Here is an 18,570-nt window from a genome sequence, read left to right on the forward strand (position 1 = left end):
TAGGAAGCAAACTCCAAGGAACACAGCAGGGAGAGCAGTGTACACCTGAGCAGAAGGCGAGCACAGGAGGTGGAGACCAGAAAACCACAATAAATAAAAAAAATAAAAAATAAAAAAAAGAGATGGAAACCGGCTCTAGATAGGTCTGGTGCATGAGAACAAAGACCTGAACAGCTGCAGACCCAGAACCCAGGGGCCCGCTGTGAGCACCCGGAAGGAGACAGTAGCTTGACAGGTGTAATCTGGGTGACCGGAACGCCCTCCAACTCAGGAGGACATGGACACCAAAGGAGCAAGAAGCGAAATGCCCTGAAAAGAGGCATCCCGAAAACCAGAGAGAGCTACATGGAAACTGGAGGCGCTGAAAAGGAGCATCCCGGAACACCGGAGTGGCCGACAAGGGAAGTGGAGATTCCCGAGTCCCCTGGAAGACTTACACCTGAAGAGTAAGGAAAACCAACGTCCACGAAACACTCCGGGCGACAACTTCCATGACGAGACATGAAGAAACGTACAGAAAGACCGCCCAACAAAATGGGATCGCGGAGAAGTCCGGGCCAGATCACTACACATGCTCAAGACCTCAACCATCACCAAGGCCCAAAGAACTGGGAGAGCTGCCTAGAAAGAAGGCACGCCACAAAATCCCAGGATCGTGTCCAAGACAAGGAGACTAACCGATCATGGACCCCAGCAGTCCGAGCAGACCAGAGCACCCCAAAGAAACATCCCAAACATCCCGTCAGAACAGGAACGGAGGGGGAAAGAAAGGGGAACCCAGCTGGGACTCTTAGATTCTGGGCAAAGAAAGACTGTGGTGTCAGTGCAACGCAACTGACACTGCCAAAAGGGAAGGAGGAACACACCCTTTCAGGGAGAGGAGGAGAGCAATGGTAGGATCCAAACAACAGACTGTGGCTAGACCGGATGTCACCGTCCATGAATATATAAACTCCTGAAACAGAGGAGAGTGCCAAGGCTGCGTGAGCAACAGTAGATAACCAAGAAACAGAAAGTGAGCCAGGCTGCAATAGTGGGCAGTAAGCACACAAGCCTAGACAGGAAAAGGCTGTTGATTGCTCTCAGCAAAAACCAAGGGCCCAGCCAGGTACCCCACCTATATAGTGGGAAAAGAGAGATGGCTCCATCTTGGCAGCAGAAAGTGCTCAGCGAAATAAACCCCTAGTGGAGGGGAAAACAAGGGGTGGTTGAGAAGAAACTCAGGTACTGACCATGCCAAACTCCCCGATTCCCATACCCCCTGTGGAAGGGGGATTGTCAAAGTGTGCCAGGCCTATAGGAGCAGAGAAATGCCGCCCCACAGCCACAGTAAAGTACTGGGTGGATGTAGCCTGCAACAACCCTTCGAGGTATGGAGGGCCAACTTGTGTCCTCAGAAGGATCGGAATCCTGCACACTGGAGCTGGCCAAAAATATAAGACGTGACTACGAATGCAAGTAAGAAGCACACACACACGCACACACAACCAACCACGTCTAGAGCAATTCCAGACGATGACTAAGGAAACAGAGCAAGTGCCTAAGCCACCCCACGCAGGAACCCAGGAAAGATACCTGGAGGCATAAGGGGGGGGGGGGGTGTTGAATTCACTGTGTCGCCCCATCAGGCCCCATGCCAGAACAGAGGTGCTCAATCGCCACAGACCTGTGGAACAAAAATCACAGGAAGGCCCAAGGCACACCCCACCGTACAGAAGGAAAAGTGGGCTCCACACATGCAGAGTGGCCTTAGCATATCTAGGGACACAGACATGGGTACCTCACGATAGTAGTGGTGTACCAAGACTGTAGACACAAAAGAAACCGCAGACATCCAAAGGACCGACAGGATGGAAGGTATGCCCTGAGTATCCCAATGTTGCAACCTTAGAAAGGGGAACAGAGTGTGCTGCTGTTGTTGCGGAGAAGGTCCCTGGAACCTGCAGGAAAAAACCCCACTCCATCTCCTAATGGTGCCACACACCAGGACTGCAGGGGCAGATGCAAGGGATGAAGGATGTATGTGGAGCAGGACACATGCAGACACAGTCTGACTTACAGGTATAAAAGGTCCCATGAACCCATAGAGACACACTTTGTGGAATTTTAGATGGAAAGTGAGACACTGGACTGCAGTCGCGGTAGTGGCAGGATTGGGGGAGATGACCTGGTGGGGTAGAAAAACCATTCAGACACAGTCTGGCTATCTGGCATAGGGACCAAGGCCACCCTGGGTCCTGCATACAGAACCACATACTGAAGTGAGATACCAGCTGTCAGACTGAGAGAAGCAGGCATGCAGAGGGGGACCTGGTAAAGTAGGGAACCCTGCGAGCCAGTATGTAGTGCATTGTGTAGGGCCCATGAAGCAACTCATTTGGAACTACACCTTGGCAGTGGGTTATCTGAAATACCCTCCACTTTGTATAAAATGTATGGTAGTTGACCCGACGCAGTAGTAAGCCATGCGGACAACCATCTGGCCGACTGGTATAGGATTCCTGAATGCACAGGGTCACTCCTTCGAAACCTCCCACAGAAAGTGGGGTACTGGAGAGAGGCCCATCCAACGGGTGAACTGGTTGTTTAGGAAATCCAGAAGACGAAGGACAGGCTGACTGGCCGCAGTCATGTGTACCTGCAGGGACCCTCCTCCAGATCCCTCACCCCAGCAGTGAGGAACAGGAAACCTGACCATGCCCGCGGCAGCCCTGAGATCAGAGACCGACGGTGGCAGAACCAGTGCAGACAACAGCTGACAAAGTACACCTCCAGGTGCTGGTAAAAAGGGGACAGTCAGATAAGCGATCACTGTGCCCCTTTGTCATAGGTGCGAAGGCGGGGAGGCCTAGGAGCCATGGATAAAACCCCGCCCCCTGGGAGATCGGGGGAGGCTGAGGAGCCGTGGATCGCATCCCTGTCATCCCGTATATGTTCCGTAGGACACGCTGGGTCAAGTCTTTGTATACCGCGCACAGCAGCTGCAGATACCTCAGCTGTGTGACAGGCGGCAGAGTAAACCATGCAGACCACTGTCTGGCTGACTGGTATGGGTCCATAGTATACAACAGGTCACTCCTTCGGACACCTCGCACCAACAGAGGGGTACCGGAGTACCAGCTGTGGACGTGGCAGCTGTGAGATGAGTGACAGGCGAGACTACAGTCTGCCCAATTGATATCAGGTCCAATCCATGCACACGCAGGAATACTCTCATGGAGACCTTGCGCTGGATGAGGGGATCCAGAGCACTAGCCGCAGATGCGGTAGCCTGTGGAGTAATAGATCATGTAGTATGGCATGCCAAGAACACCCCCAGGATGGGTGGCCGGCAGACCTGACAGAGGAGGAACCTCAAAAGAGACCTGAGCGTCTGCCAGGAAAGCAAAAGAGCTTACAGGATTGAATATATCCCGGTAGTTTCCAAGGGATCGCAAAATCCCTGGCAACAACCTGCCACAGCGGTTTGCATATGCTCTTTGACCGTGAGCAACAATGCAGAAACAGGGACGCCAGAGACCTACCTTAAGCGGCTCAATGTAATTTGTGTATAGCAGGTCACTAGAGATGAGCGAATTTACAGTAAATTCGATTAGTCACGAACTTCTCGGCTCGGCAGTTGATGACTTATCCTGCATAAATTAGTTCAGCTTTCAGGTGCTCCGGTGGGCTGGAAAAGGTTGATACAGTCCTAGGAAAGAGTCTCCTAGGACTGTATCCACCTTTTCCAGGCCACGGGAGCACCTGAAAGCTGAACTAATTTATGCAGGATAAGTCATCAACTGCCGAGCCGAGAAGTTTGTGACGAATCAAATTTACTGTAAATTTGCTCATCTCTACAGGTCACCATACAGGGTGACTGAAGCAAATAATGCAGCCCCCAATACAGACCCTAGGAAGGGGACCCTGCATATATTAAACTGCTAAAAACAGATATAGCCAACTAAGGCTGCAATAGCGTGTGGATGCTACAAGGGGGAGCAGCAATAGAAAACAGAGTGCAATACGAAAATTGTTTTGAGTCCTTAAGGAGAAAATGGGCTGACTCATTCAATCACACTGTTTGGGTGGTTTTTAAACCTATTTGTCTATTAAAAGCTAAGTTTTAACGACACCTTAGTATTATAAATTTTGGATTATTAAATGCCACAGACATTCCAGATCTGTAAAACATGTCAATGGCTGGATGAACTGACCAATCAGAATTGGTATTTCACTGGTAAAACACCTGTATTACTGAAGTGCATGCACACTATTTTTCTTTAATTCTTAATTACCAGGTTTCCAAAGAGTTATGGTCTCAACATACAATGATCATCCTGGAACCAAATAATATTGTAACTCGAGGGACGACTGTACATGGAGCCCTCCTTCCCATGCTTGAAATTATGTGACCACTGGGTACTGGGTATCTGCAGTGAGCTGATGGGTCTTAGCAGCTCTAGATCAGCTCAGCAGCAAAAGTCAGGGGACTGTATTCCCCCTTAACTGGGGCTAATATGTCATTGTAATGTTAAAAAGATATATAAATATATAAAAACACAAGAAGAAGCATTCTAATGACTATATCAAATTTGTATGCAGGTTAGGTGTGGTACTGCAGATCAGTTCTATTGAAGTACATGCATGTAATACATTTAATGTAGACATGTAACCCATCAACTAACTAAAGAATTAAATACTTACCTTTGAACGATTGGAGCAGGCAGCAACTCCCACATCAGGTATCCAAGCCGTGGTTGTGACTGCTCCGGAACCAGTCACAACAGACTGCAAAATGGAACCATCCTAAAAATAAATGAAAACAAACAACATTTCTTGTAATAATACAGTACAAATATTTTTTCTACAAACTAAAAGGTTATTTGGTCTTACCCTTAAAGACCAAATATTCAATAGGCCACCAAGTCCACCAGACACCAAAGCTAGCCCATCATGGCTGAAAGCCACAGTACGCACAGGTGTAATGTGACCTTTTAATTTGTATGCACAGCGGATGTCTTCAGGCTTTCTGCAAAAATCCTAACATACACAGAACAAGGAGACATCATTGGAAAAATGCCAGAAATTCATACGAACATTATTGCTTATTGTCTGGTAGCTTTTAAATATCTAAAAAAAATGTGATATCTTGTTCAATTTACCAAAATGTAACAACAACAACATTTGATTCTAATTTACAATAGTGCTAAAACAATAAGGATGCCACATGAGATAAAATTATTTGGAATCTGATAACATAACATAACACTGGCCTAGTTAGACAATTTTAGAATCCTCTCGCATTTAGGGTACATCTACAGCAGGACTGCCACAGCTGAAATTCCACTTGCAGAATTTTCACTGCAGAGAATCCGTATACAGAGCCCATTGACTTCAATGGGTAGCAACATAATCTGGTATGTGTGAACTAAAGGGGTTATCCAGTAATGGAAAAACAGAGCTAATTTCAGCACCACACGTCCTTAAGTTGTGTGTGGTATTACAACTTGGCTCAATTTAATTAAATAAAGAGAAACAAAAGGTGCTCCTTATGGTGTATCGCTTTTGTGTGACTGTTCTGTACAGAATAGGGACAGCCCAAATATTCTAATCACTGACCTTGCTAGCCATTTGTTCCTTCCATTCTTCTGTTGTTGTTGACCTGGACTTAAATGTATCCAGAGGTGTCTGAGTAACTGCCCACACACACACCAGACCATTTTGGCATCCACTGCAATTAAAAGTTATAACACTTGATCTTATAATAATTAGCTTTAAGTCAGTCACTACATACTACAGCTAGATCTTCTTAACAGTATTTCATAAAGCTGATAAATACCCCTTGTCCTGCTCTGTACTTACAACTGCTGCTGCTTCTGACAAACACAAAAATACTTCTATAGTTAGTTGGGTAAAGCAGCAACATTCTAAAAGGGGCATGCTACAATTGTAATATATGGCATATTACTAGAATATGCCATTTCTATCCAGTTAATAGAATTCTGATGACTGGGACCTGGACATCCCATTTAGCAATGGGACTACAACATTAGTAAAAACCAATTGCCCTCTGAATTACGTCTCTTTTGACCACCATTTGTAGAAACTGCTATTTGGCACTGTTCCTTGAATAGGGCTGCAAAGCAGTTATAGTACAAGTGCAGATAACTCACTATGATGGTAAAGCTTCAATAAATGGTTCCCAGAAATATGACTATGTGAAGCTTTCCAACGTAGGCTACTCCAGCTTAACACTCAAAGCCAGTAATAGGAGCATTTAAGAAGCACCATAGATGTTAAATGAAAAATGCAGTCAACATGAAACACACTTACGTTGCTAGCATGAGCTGTGGGCTTTCAGCCTTTTCCAATAATCCACACCAGGCTATTGTGTTAACATATGATGGATGTGTCAGAAAGTACAGAGTTTTCCAGCTGCCGTCTAAGTTCACCCACAACTTTACAGTGTCGTCTTTTGCACAGGTTAAAAGCATTTGGCCAGTTGGATCCCATTTCAAGTTGACAAACATTTCCTAGAAAACACAAACCATTTTAGTTTGCAGATGGGAGGTCATCAAAGCAAACACAATCAATGAATGAGAATTGCAGCTTACCTTATGTGCTTCAATGAGAATGACTTCTCCTTTATCCAGTGGTTCTTTGTTTCCAATCAATAACTTCCCATCATCATATCCAACTGCAAATGGGTGATCTTCACTATACCAAGCAATGCAGGTAACAGCCACTGCCAATAGCAAAAAGTGGTGCCATAAATCAATGACTTCCTATAACATACATTAACTAAATGGAACAGAAACGCATGTGAATTAAATAAAAAAATAAAAATAAACCACATAGGAATATGCTCAATGCATTTCCTTGTGGAATCCGCGGGAGTAGACATGTCTATTCTCTCTGCAGATGCCGGATTCTGAATTTTCATGGAAGAAACATCAGGCACCGAAATTCTGCCGCGTGAACAGTGCAGCAGAATCCCTTTGAAATCAATGAGACTTTGCTGCAGTGGAATGTTGTGTGAACATACCCTTACAGTGACTTCCAAACAAGTAAAGGCTTTGCACAACTGAAGAGATCGGGGGTGGGGTATAATTTGTGGTTTAACCATACGTGTTTTCTTCTCCTTATATTTATGTCATTTCAATGTTTTATAGAGGAAAATAAAAAAAATAGATCTAAAAAAATAAAGCATCGCAATAGCACCGTGAGATACATTGCGTTATTTCCGTAACACCCAGAGTTACGTCAACAGCATAGCTAGTTGTCCTGCACTCCTTATGGAACTCCCAAAGTCAATAGGATTAAGCAAATTTCATAAAACAGCAAGCTGTTTTCTGCTTCCAAATCACCTCAGGAAGCCCTGATACCGAGATGATAATACCCCTTAAATTGCCAGCATAATCTAAAAGGGACCAGTAGAAGCAGTGGAGAACTGTGAAACAGACATTGTCCCGTTCATTCCGCTCCCTCTTTGTATGGCCTGTTGTAGCCTGTTAGAGCACTGCTGTGAGTGACTCCTAATTAGGAGTGCCGACTTGCTTAAGAATACAATGTTATGAAGGATCTGTAGTACAGGATACAAACCTTCTTTTCTGAAGCAATGTTCTAATTCCAAACGTTTCATACTGGTAGCATCTGTCACCTCAATGAGACCCAAAGATCCATCCATGCGACCAACCAACAAAGACTCTGGTGCGTCACCTGGCCATGCTCCTCCTGGACAATGTTCAGACCATGCGATTGAGGAGATCCAATGAGGCTGAACATCCACAAGGCCTTTGCCCCCTATACACAGGTTTACAAATAAGTGAAAACATTTTTTAGACTACTAAATGGACACACTTTCTTAATATGACATTAGAAACTTTAATACAGAAAGAACAGAAATATTGGCTACATACATTTTGTTACATACAATTTAACTAAACTAAATATATGCTACTTTAAAATGTGGAAGATGATACCATTAAGTTGCCAGATGTTGATTGTTTTTTCTAGTGCTCCAGCAAGATATCGTCCACTAACACTCCAGCATACAGGTGACAGAGCAGGGTCAGCTTCTTCTGGTGTTCCCTCTCTAACAAAAGAATAATATGGGGGGATGAGAGGAGACGAAAAACATTGGTAGAAGATGCTACAGAAAGGGTTAAATAGCAAGCATAAAAGCAGAATCATATCATAAACATCTGTAAGTTGAAGATGGTAGACCTAAATGAGGAAATACTAGTTGTCTACCACCAACACTAGAGGGGAGTGTAGACAGTTCATACAGCTCTCCCTACAAATTCAACAATAAATACATCTTCAGTAATCTCAATCTTTCACACAAGGGGTAGTTTTGTAAAGCAGTAAAGTTTTGAAACACAAACATCAGACAAACACAGCTCTGTCTCTAAACTATTTAAAGATAGATGAAAATAAACTGATTTAGGGTATCATCCTGCACAGGATCCTGTATGTGTGAACGTACCCTTAAAGTGCATCTTTTTATTGATTGCCTACCCTCAGGATAGGCCATCATTATCTGATCATAGGGTGCTTAAAACCCGCCTACCAGCTATTTATCAGAGCTGGAAGCCCACCGGCAGTGGCATTTGCAATAGGGGGTCACAGCAGTCAACTGTGCAACCGGTAACCTACAGTGCCCTCCATCCTGCAGCATACATTGGCTGCCAGTGGCCGGTTCTCCCAAAGTGATTCTTAAAACAACAATCATTTTTGAAGATATCAAGCATTCCCTGGATTCAACTGCATCTGCCCACAATTGAATAATCCAAACAACAACAGAGGTAAGGTAATGCCCTCACAATATTTGTGGTCACAGTGTGCTATGCCTGGATGCTATGAGGCCATGTAAATTGGGTTCCTTTATAGCCAGGGCCCCTAACTGTCCTGCTCACTAACCACGGAGGTTTAGAAGTAATGAAAGATACAACAGAATGTCATGGAAGACCACAGCCTGCAGCAGTAAAGAGAAGTTGCCTGGGAATGAGGAGGCCCACACTGAACCTTTTTATCAGGGCCCAGCTCAGCTCTGATTTACATCAAAAGGGAGCTGCACTGCAGTAATTCAGTATGGCCACAACACAGAGCTGTCTGCTTCCAGTTCCATTTAACCCCTTGGGGACGGAGCCCATTATGACCCTAAGGATGGGAGCATTTTTTGCAAATCTGACCACTGTCACTTTAAGCATTAATAACTCTGGGATGCTATTACTTATAAACTTGATTTCGAGATTTTTTTTTCGTGGCATATTCTACTTTATGTTAGTGGTACATTTTTGTCGATACTTGCATCATTTCTTGGTGAAAAATTCAAAACTTTCATGAAAAATTGGGAAATTTAGCATTTTTCTAACTTTGAAGCTCTCCGCTTATAAGGAATATGGATATTCCAAATAAATTATAATTGATTCACATATACAATATGTCTACTTTATGTTTGCATCATAAAGTTGACATGTTTTTACTTTTGGAAAACATCAGAGGGCTTCAAAGTTCAGCAGCAATTTTCCAATTTTTCGCAAAATTTTCAAAATCTGAATTTTTCAGGGACCAGTTCAGGTTTGAAGTGGATTTGAAGGGTCTTCTGGTTAGAAATACCCCATGAATTACCCCATTATAAAAACTGCACCCCTCAAAGTATTCAAAATGACATTCAGTAAGTGTGTTAACCCTTTAGGTGTTTCACAGGAATAGCAGCAAAGTGAAGGAGAAAATTCTAAATCTTCATTTTTTACACTCGCATGTTCTTGTAGACCCAGTTTTTGAATTTTTACAAGGGGTTAAAGGAAAAAAATCCTCTCAAAATTTGTAACCCAATTTCTCTCGAGTAAGAAAATACCTCATATGTGTATGTCAAGTGTTCGGCGGGTGCACTAGAGGGCTCAGAAGCAACAATGGGATTTAGGAGAGTGAGCTTTTCTGAAATGGATTTTGGGGGGCATGTCCCATTTAGGAAGCCCCTATGGTGCCAGGACAGCAAACCCCCCCCCCTTTGGCACACTATTATGGAAACTACACCCCTCAAGGAACGTAACAAGGGGTACGGTGAGCCTTAACACCCCACAGGTGTTTGACAACTTTTTGTTAAAGTCGGATGTGTAAATGAAAAAAAAAATGTTCTCACTAAAATGCTGGTTTTTCCCCAAATTGTACTTTTACAAGGGGTAATAGGAGAAAATGCCCCCCAACATTTGTAACCCCATTTCTTCTGAGTATGGAAATACCCCATGTTTGGACGTCAAGTGCATTGGGAGCTAACTACAATGCTCAGAAGAGAAGGAGCGCCATTGAGCTTTTAGAGAGATGATTTGTTTGGAATGGAAGTCGGGGGCCATGTGCGTTTACAAAGCCCCCCGTGGTGCCAGAACAGTGGACCCCCCCCACCTGTGACCCCATTTTGGAAACTACACCCCTCACGGAATGTAATAAGTCGTACAGTGAGCATTTACACCCTACTGGCGTTTGACAGATCTTTGGAACAGTGGGCTGTGCAAACAAAAAAATTAAATTTTTCATTTTCACTGACCACTGTTCCAAAAATATGTCAGACACCTGTGGGGCGTAAATGCTCACTATACCCCTTGTTACATTCCGTGAGGGGTGTAGTTTCCAAAATGGGGTCACATGTGGGTATTTATTTTTTTGGGTTTATGTCAGAACCGCTGTAAAATCAGCCACCCCTGTGCAAATCACCAATTTAGGCCTCAAATGTACATGGTGCACTCTCACTCCTGAGCCTTGTTGTGCGTCCGCAGAGCATTTTACGCCCACATATGGGGTATTTCCGTACTCAGGAGAAATTGCGTTACAAATTTTGGGGGTCTTTTTTTCCTTTTACCTCTTGTGAAAATAAAAAGTAAAAGGCAACACCAGCATGTTAGTGTAAAACATATTATTTTTAACACTAACAGGCTGGTGTAGACCCCAACTTTTCCTTTTCATAAGGGGTAAAAGGAGAAAAAGCCCCCCAAAATATGCAGTGTAATTTCTCTCGAGTACGGAAATACCCCATATGTGGCCCTAAACTGTTTCCTTGAAATACGACAGGGCTCCGAAGTGAGAGAGCGCCATGCGCATTTGAGGACTAAATTAGGGATTGCATAGGGGTGGACATAGGGGTATTCTACGCCAGTGATTCCCAAACAGGGTGCCTCCAGCTGTGGCTAAACTCCCAGCATGCCTGGACAGTCAGTGGCTGTCCAGAAATGCGTGGAATTGTTGTTTTGCAAGAGCCGGAGGCTCCGTTTTGGAAACACTGCCGTACAATACGTTTTTTCATTTTTATTGGGGGGGGGGGGGAGACAGTGTAAGGGGGTGTATATGTAGTGTTCTACTCTTTATTAGGTGTTAGTGTAGTGTAGTGTAGTGTTTTTAGGGTACATTCACACTGGCGTGTTACGGCGAGTTTCCCGCTGGGTATTTGCGCTGTGGCGAAAAATTTGCCGCAGCTCATACTTGAAGCAGGAAACTTACTGTAAACCTGCCCGTGTGAATGTACCCTCCAGCTGTTTCAAAACTATAACTCCCAGCATTTACTGACAGACCGTGCATGCTGAGAGTTGTAGTTTTGCAACAGCTGGAGGCACACTGGTTGGAAAACCTTCAGTTAGGTTCTGTTACCTAACTCAGTATTTTCCAGTGTGCCTCCAGCTGTTGCAAAACTACAACTCCCAGCATGTACGGTCTGTCAGTACATGCTGGGAGTTGTAGGTTTGCAACAGCTGGAGGCACACTGGTTGGAAAACCTTCAGTTAGGTTCTGTTACCCAACTCAGTATTTTCCAACCAGTGTGCCTCCAGCTGTTGCAAAACTACAATTCCCAGCATGTACTGATCACAGAAGGGCATGCTGGGAGTTGTAGTTTTGCAACAGCTGGAGGCACACTGGTTGGAAAACCTTCAGTTAGGTTCTGTTACCCAACTCAGTATTTTCCAACCAGTGTGCCTCCAGCTGTTGCAAAACTACAATTCCCAGCATGTACTGATCACAGAAGGGCATGCTGGAAGATGTAGTTATGCAACGGCTGGAGGCACACAACTACAACTCCCAGCATGCCGAGACAGCTGTTTGCTGTGTGGGCATGCTGGAATTTGTAGTTTTGCAACAGCTGGAGGTCTACAATTTAGAGACCACTGAACAGTGCTCTCCAAAGTGTGGACCTCCAGATGTTGCAAAACTACAACTCCCAGCATGCCCAGACAGCAAACAGCTGTGTGGGCATGCTAGGAGTTGCAGTTTTGCAAGATCTAGAGGGCAGTATAGAGATCACTGTGCAGTGGTCTCTAAACTGTAGACCTCCAGCTGTTGCAAAACTACAAATTCCAGCATGCCCACACAGCAAACAGCTGGGAGTTGTAGTTTTGCAACATCTGGAGGGCTACAGTCTAGAGACCACTATAATGGTCTCAGACTGTAGCCCTCTAGATGTTGCTAGGCAACTCACCGGCTTCCGTCGCGTCCAGGGAGCCGTCCTCTTCTGCCGCCCGCCGTCGCTTCGGACGGGTAAGTGATCTTCGGCGCCACTCCTCTTCATTTTCCCCATTCTGGCCCGCCTATTGTGGGTGGGCAGGACGGGGAAAACGACAGTAAACCCCCCTGCCCCCGATCTGCTATTGGTGGTTGCGTCTAGACCACCACTAGCAGGGATAGGAGGGGTGGCACCTCTGCCACCTCACTCCTATGGCTTCAGGGGGATTGTGGGTGTCTTAGACACCCGCGATCCCCCTCATATTCCGGGTCACCGGGTCACCATAGACCCGTAATGACTTGGAATCGGCGCAAATCGAAAGTGTGAATTCACTTGCGATTTGCGCCGATCGCCGACATGGGGGGGGGGGGGTGTGTGTCTAATTACCCCCCTGGGCATTTGCACGGGGTGCCTGCTGATAGATATCAGCAGTCACCCCGGTCCAGTCCCCACCACAGGCGTATGGATACGCCCTTCGTCCCCAACAGGTTAAAGAGTGTTGCAGGCGCTATGGCTCTGACAAAAAGCTGATCAGCAAGGGTGCCATATTGATGGCCTATTCTGTGGGTAGGCCATCAATAAAAGATACAGTCCTGGAAAACCCTTTAAAAGGGGAAATTTGATTCTGTTTAGTAAAAAAAAAATTATAAAAAAAAGCAATTTACACATTTTACACACTTCTCTTTTGTTCTGTTAGCAAATAGATACTTGTAACTGCTGTAGATCCAGCACCTGAGTATAATGTACATAGGGGATACATCATGATTCAGACTGAGACCGATATATTTATACACCTAAACAGTCCATCTGCTTGTTCACATCAGTAACATGAGCATTGATATTACAGAATCAGTGAGAGATCTGATCTAATAGGTCTTGCTTTATATGTATTTTTTTTTATTTTTATTTTTTTTAATAGGTCCCACTAACTGGTCAGGGTTCCATTTTTTCCCACACATGGAATAGGTAACTGTCACTCAATGTCATCAGAAAGCAACATGAGAGATCTCTGTATGATTGGTTCAGTCAGGAAATACGTACGGTTTCTGGAAAACACAAGTCTGCTGCAGAAAGTACTGATTTCTAGACACATTCCATACTCTGACAGTGCCATCAGTGCTACTCGTGGCCAACAGACCCTTTTTATTGCACCAAACAGAAGTGATCACCTGGAAACCAAAAACAGTTAAGAGCATTTAGCTTTGTAAATATAATATTAAAATTAAAAAGTAATTTTATACATTTTTTGGGCTTTACTTATTTTGTATTGATGTTGTGACACAATGGTCCAGATTACTTGATACGATCTAGTTTTCAAAATGCTGATCTTGTTTTCAAAAGGCTCACATTTACGTCTGAGTTCCGTTTAGAGAGCTACATTAGCATAATCAATGAATATAGCAGGACTTTAGAGGAGGAAAAAATACTGCAAACAGGAACGAATAAAAAAACAGACCTATTTTCTTTCAAAGACCGCTCCCTGTCTGTCTCTACTTTGAGTATGGTATTACAACTTGGCTCCATTCACTTCAATGGAACTAAGCTGCAGAACCACACCCAACCTGGAGACAGACTGGGAGTGGTCTTTAAAATAAATCTCTTTTTCGATTCCTGGATAACCCCTTTAAAGTTGGTCATCTAAGTGCAAACCATATGTAGAGAAACACATAGTAAATGAATCAAGACAAAAAAAAAAAAAAAAACAAGGGCATGTCCCCTTTTAGGATTTTGGAGCTAAATTGTTGGTGTATGTGATGTAAACTGAGCCTATCAGACCCAGGGCCCCACAAGCCTTTTTTTTATTGCTATAAATAACCTTAAAGTTCCATAAATGGTTTGAGGGTATTATATATGTGAAGCCCAACTGTAATGTGTGGGCAGCTTGACATGCGTTTAACACTTTAACCCCTTCAGGACGGAGCCCATTTTGGCCTTAAGGACCAGAGCGTTTTTTGCACATCTGACCACTGTCACTTTAAACATTAATAACTCTGGAATGCTTTTAGTTATCATTCTGATTCCGAGATTGTTTTTTCGTGACATATTCTACTTTAACATAGTGGTAAATTTTTGTCGATACTTGCATCCTTTCTTGGTGAAAAATCCGTAAATTTGATGAAAAATTTGAAAATTTAGCATTTTTCTAACTTTGAAGCTTTCTGCTTGTAAGGAAAATGGATATTACGAATACATTTTTTTTTGGTTCACATATACAATATGTCTACTTTATGTTTGCATCATAAAACTGACGTGTTTTTACTTTTGGAAGACCCCAGAGGGCTTCAACGGTCAGCAGCAATTTTCCGATTTTTCACAAAATTTTCAAACTCAGTATTTTTCAGGGACCAGTTCAGGTTTGAAGTGGATTTGAAGGGCCTTCATATTAGAAATACCCCATAAATGACCCCATTATAAAAACTACACCCCCCAAAGTATTCAAAATGACATTCATTCAGCGTTTTAACCCTTTAGGTGTTTCACACGAATAGCAGCAAAGTGAAGGAGAAAATTCAAAATCTTCATTTTTTACACTCACATGTTCTTGTAGACCCAATTTTTGAATTTTTACAAGGGGTAAAAGGACAAAATTTTTACTTTTTTTTTTTATTTGTAGCCCAATTTCTCTCGAGTAAGGACATACCTCATATGTCTATGTAAAGTGTTCGGCGGGCGCAGTAGAAGGCTCAGAAGGGAAGGAGCGACAAGGGGATTTTGGAGAGTACGTTTTTCTGAAATGGTTTTTGGGGGGCATGTTACCTTTAGGAAGCCCTTATGGTGCCAGAACAGCAAAAAAAAAACCCACATGGCATACCATTTTGGAAACTAGACCCCTCGGGAAATGTAACATGGGATAAAGTGAACCTTAATACCCCACAGGTGTTTCACGACTTTTGCAAATGTAAAAAAAAAAAAAAAAGAAATTTTACCTAAAATGCTTGTTTTCCCCAAAAAAATTTATTTTTAAAAAGGGTAATATCAGAAAATACCCCTAAAAATTTGAAGCCCAATTTCTCCCGATTCAGAAAACACCCCATATGGGGGTGAAAAGTGCTCTGCTGGCGCACTACAGGTCTCGGAAGAGAAGGAGTCACATTTGGCTTTTTGAACGCAAATTTTTCTCTGGGGGCATGCCGCATTTAGGAAGCCCCTATGGTGCCAGGACAGCAAAAAAAAAAACACATGGCATACCATTTTGGAAACTAGACCCCTCGGGGAACGTAACAAGGGGTTAAGTGAACCTTTATACCCCACAGGTGTTTCACGACTTTTGCATATGTAAAAAAAAAAATTTTTTTTTTACCTAAAATGCTTGTTTTCCCAAAAATTTTACATTTTTAAAAAGGGTAAAAGCAGAAAATACCCCCCAAAATTTGTAACACAATTTCTCCCGAGTACGGCGATACCCCATATGTGACCCTAAACTGTTGCCTTGAAATACGACAGGGCTCCAAAGTGAGAGCGCCATGCGCATTTGAGGCCTAAATTAGGGATTGCATAGGGGTGGACATAGGGGTATTCTACGCCAGTGATTCCCAAACAGGGTGCCTCCAGCTGTTGCAAAACTCCCAGCATGCCTGGACAGTCAACGGCTGTCCGACAATACTGGGAGTTGTTTTGCAACAGCTGGAGACTCCGTTCTGGAAACAGTGGCGTACCAGACGTTTTTCATTTTTATTGGGGAGGGGAGGGGGGCTGTGTAGGGGTATGTGTATATGTAGTGTTTTTTACTTTTTATTTTATTTTTTGTGGTAGTGTAGTGTAGTGTTTTTAGGGTACAGTCGCACGGGCGGGGGTTCACAGTAGTTTCTCGCTGGCAATTTGAGCTGCAGCAGAAAGTTTGCGGCAGCTCAAATTTGCAGCCAGATACTTACTGTAATCCTCCGCCCATGTGAGTGTACCCTGTACGTTCACATTGGGGGGGGGGGGGGGACATCCAGCTGTTGCATAACTACAACTCCCAGCATGCCCGTTGGCTGTCGGTGACTGCTGAGAGTTGCAGTTTTGCAACAACTGTAGGCACACTGGTTATGTATCACTGAGTTTGTGACCTAACTCAGTGTTTCACAACCAGTGTGCCTCCAGCTGTTGCAAAACTACAACTCCCAGCATGTACGGTGCATGGTGTACGGTGACTGCTGAGAGTTGTAGTTTGCAACAGCTGGAGGCACACCGGTCGTGAAACACTGAGTTAGGTAAAAAAAAACTCTGAGTTTCACAACCAGTGTGCCTTCAGCTGTTGCAAAACTACAACTCTCAGCAGTCACCGACAGCCAACGGGCATGCTGGGAGTTGTAGTTATGCAACCAGCAGATGCACCACTACAACTCCCAGCATGCACTTTAGCTGTTTGTGCAAGCTGGGAGTTGTAGTTAGACAACAGCTGAAGGTACACTTTTCCATAGAAAGAATGTGCCTCCAGCTGTTGCAAAACCATAAGTCCCAGCATGCCCATAAGGGAATGCTGGGAGTTGTGGTGGTCTGCCTCCTGCTGTTGCATAACTACAGCTCCCAGCATGCCCTTTTTGCATGCTGGGAGCTGTTGCTAAGCAACAGCAGGAGGCTGTCACTCACCTCCAACGATCCAGACGCTGCAGGTCAGTCCCGCCGCCGCAGCTGCTCCTGGGGCCCCGATCCCAACAGGGGCGCCGGGGATCGGGGTCCCCAGCACCCGGGGTGCACGTCCCGCACCCGCTCACGTCCTCCAGAAGAGGGGCGGAGCGGGTGCGGGAGTGACACCCGCAGCAGGCGCCCTGATTGGTCGGCCGGTAATCCGGCCGACGAATCAGGGCGATCGTGAGGTGGCACCAGTGCCACCTCACCCCTGCAGGCTCTGGCTGTTCGGGGCCGTCAGAGACGGCCCCGAACAGCCAGTAATACCGGGTCACTGGAGACCCGATTGACCCGGAATCGCCGCAGATCGCTAGACTGAATTGTCCAGCGATCTGCGGCGATCGCCGACATGGGGGGTCATAATGACCCCCCTGGGCGATATGCCGGGATGCCTGCTGAACGATTTCAGCAGGCATCCGGCTCCGGTCCCCAACCGGCTAGCGGTGGGGGCCGGAATTCCCACGGGCGTATGGATACGCCCTCGGTCCTTAAGGACTCGGGATTCAGGGCGTATCCATACGCCCTATGTCCTGAAGAGGTTAAGGACCAAGGGCGTACCAGTAGGCCCATGGTCTTTGGTGCTTAAAGACCAAGGGTGTAACTGTACGCCCTGGTCCCGTTACCAGTGTTTAAAGTGTGTTCACGAGCTGAGCACGCTTCATACGCAGTGGGTACCAGCAGCCAGGACCCATGGTTAATGCAGGGCATCGCTGATCGGGCAGATGCCCGGCATTAATCCTTTAGACCCACAATCAAAGGCGAGAGGGCCCTTACCTGCTTCTTTGCTGACCAGATCAGTCCTCTGCTGCGCCAGGAAGCCTCAGCAGGCTGGAGAAGTAGAGCACTGATAACACTGATCAATGCTGAGCCAAAGCTCAGTATTGAACAGTGTATGCAATTGAAAGATTGCATGGTATAGCCCCCTATGGGGACTAAAAAAAAAAAAAAAGAAAAAAAACTGGCTGCAAAAACTAAGTATGTCCGACACCACAATAACAGGTAAAACGTCCAGTTTGAACACTACAGATCAAGGTGCAAAAAATGAGCCCTCATATAACCTCCGTATGAAAATAAAATAGTTATAGGGGTCAGAAGATGACAATGATGATTTTGGTGCTTGTAGTTATAATTTTAGTATTAGTAAGTAGTAAAATAAAATAAAACCTACATAAATTTGGTATCTCTGTAACCATATGGACCTACCAAAAAGTGCGCTGCATAGAAATGTATTGCTGTAGATTTTGTTATGAAATAATTGATCTCATTACAAAGTACAATTGGTTATGCAAAAAAAAAAAAAAAAAAGCCTCATACGGGTCTGTAGGTGCATAATGAAAGCATTATGATTTTGAAAGTGCAAAAACGAAAACTGGCCTGGTCCTTAACCCCTTAAGGACAAAGCCCATTTTGACCATAAAGGGGTACTCCGCCCCTAGATATCTCATCCCCTATCCAATGGAGAGGGGATAAGATGTCTAATCGCTCCC

General features: G+C 44.6%; 1 protein-coding gene across 9 annotated transcripts in view; it reads right to left on the reverse strand.

Annotated features, from left to right (window-relative positions):
- Window positions 1-18,570, reverse strand: part of HERC1 (HECT and RLD domain containing E3 ubiquitin protein ligase family member 1) — a 192,823-nt gene that overhangs the window by 29,490 nt on the left and 144,763 nt on the right. For all 9 annotated transcript variants that reach the window (XM_056572873.1, XM_056572870.1, XM_056572876.1 and 6 more), the window contains 8 exons: window positions 13,514-13,641; window positions 7,965-8,077; window positions 7,585-7,785; window positions 6,597-6,727; window positions 6,316-6,515; window positions 5,602-5,713; window positions 4,876-5,022; window positions 4,687-4,788 (listed from right to left, as the gene is read on the reverse strand). In XM_056572873.1, the coding sequence (XP_056428848.1) occupies window positions 4,687-4,788; window positions 4,876-5,022; window positions 5,602-5,713; window positions 6,316-6,515; window positions 6,597-6,727; window positions 7,585-7,785; window positions 7,965-8,077; window positions 13,514-13,641 (1,134 nt within the window). The remainder of the gene's footprint in view (window positions 1-4,686; window positions 4,789-4,875; window positions 5,023-5,601; window positions 5,714-6,315; window positions 6,516-6,596; window positions 6,728-7,584; window positions 7,786-7,964; window positions 8,078-13,513; window positions 13,642-18,570) is intronic.

Source organism: Hyla sarda, chromosome 4, assembly GCF_029499605.1.
Source record: "Hyla sarda isolate aHylSar1 chromosome 4, aHylSar1.hap1, whole genome shotgun sequence".
NCBI lineage: Eukaryota > Metazoa > Chordata > Amphibia > Anura > Hylidae > Hyla > Hyla sarda.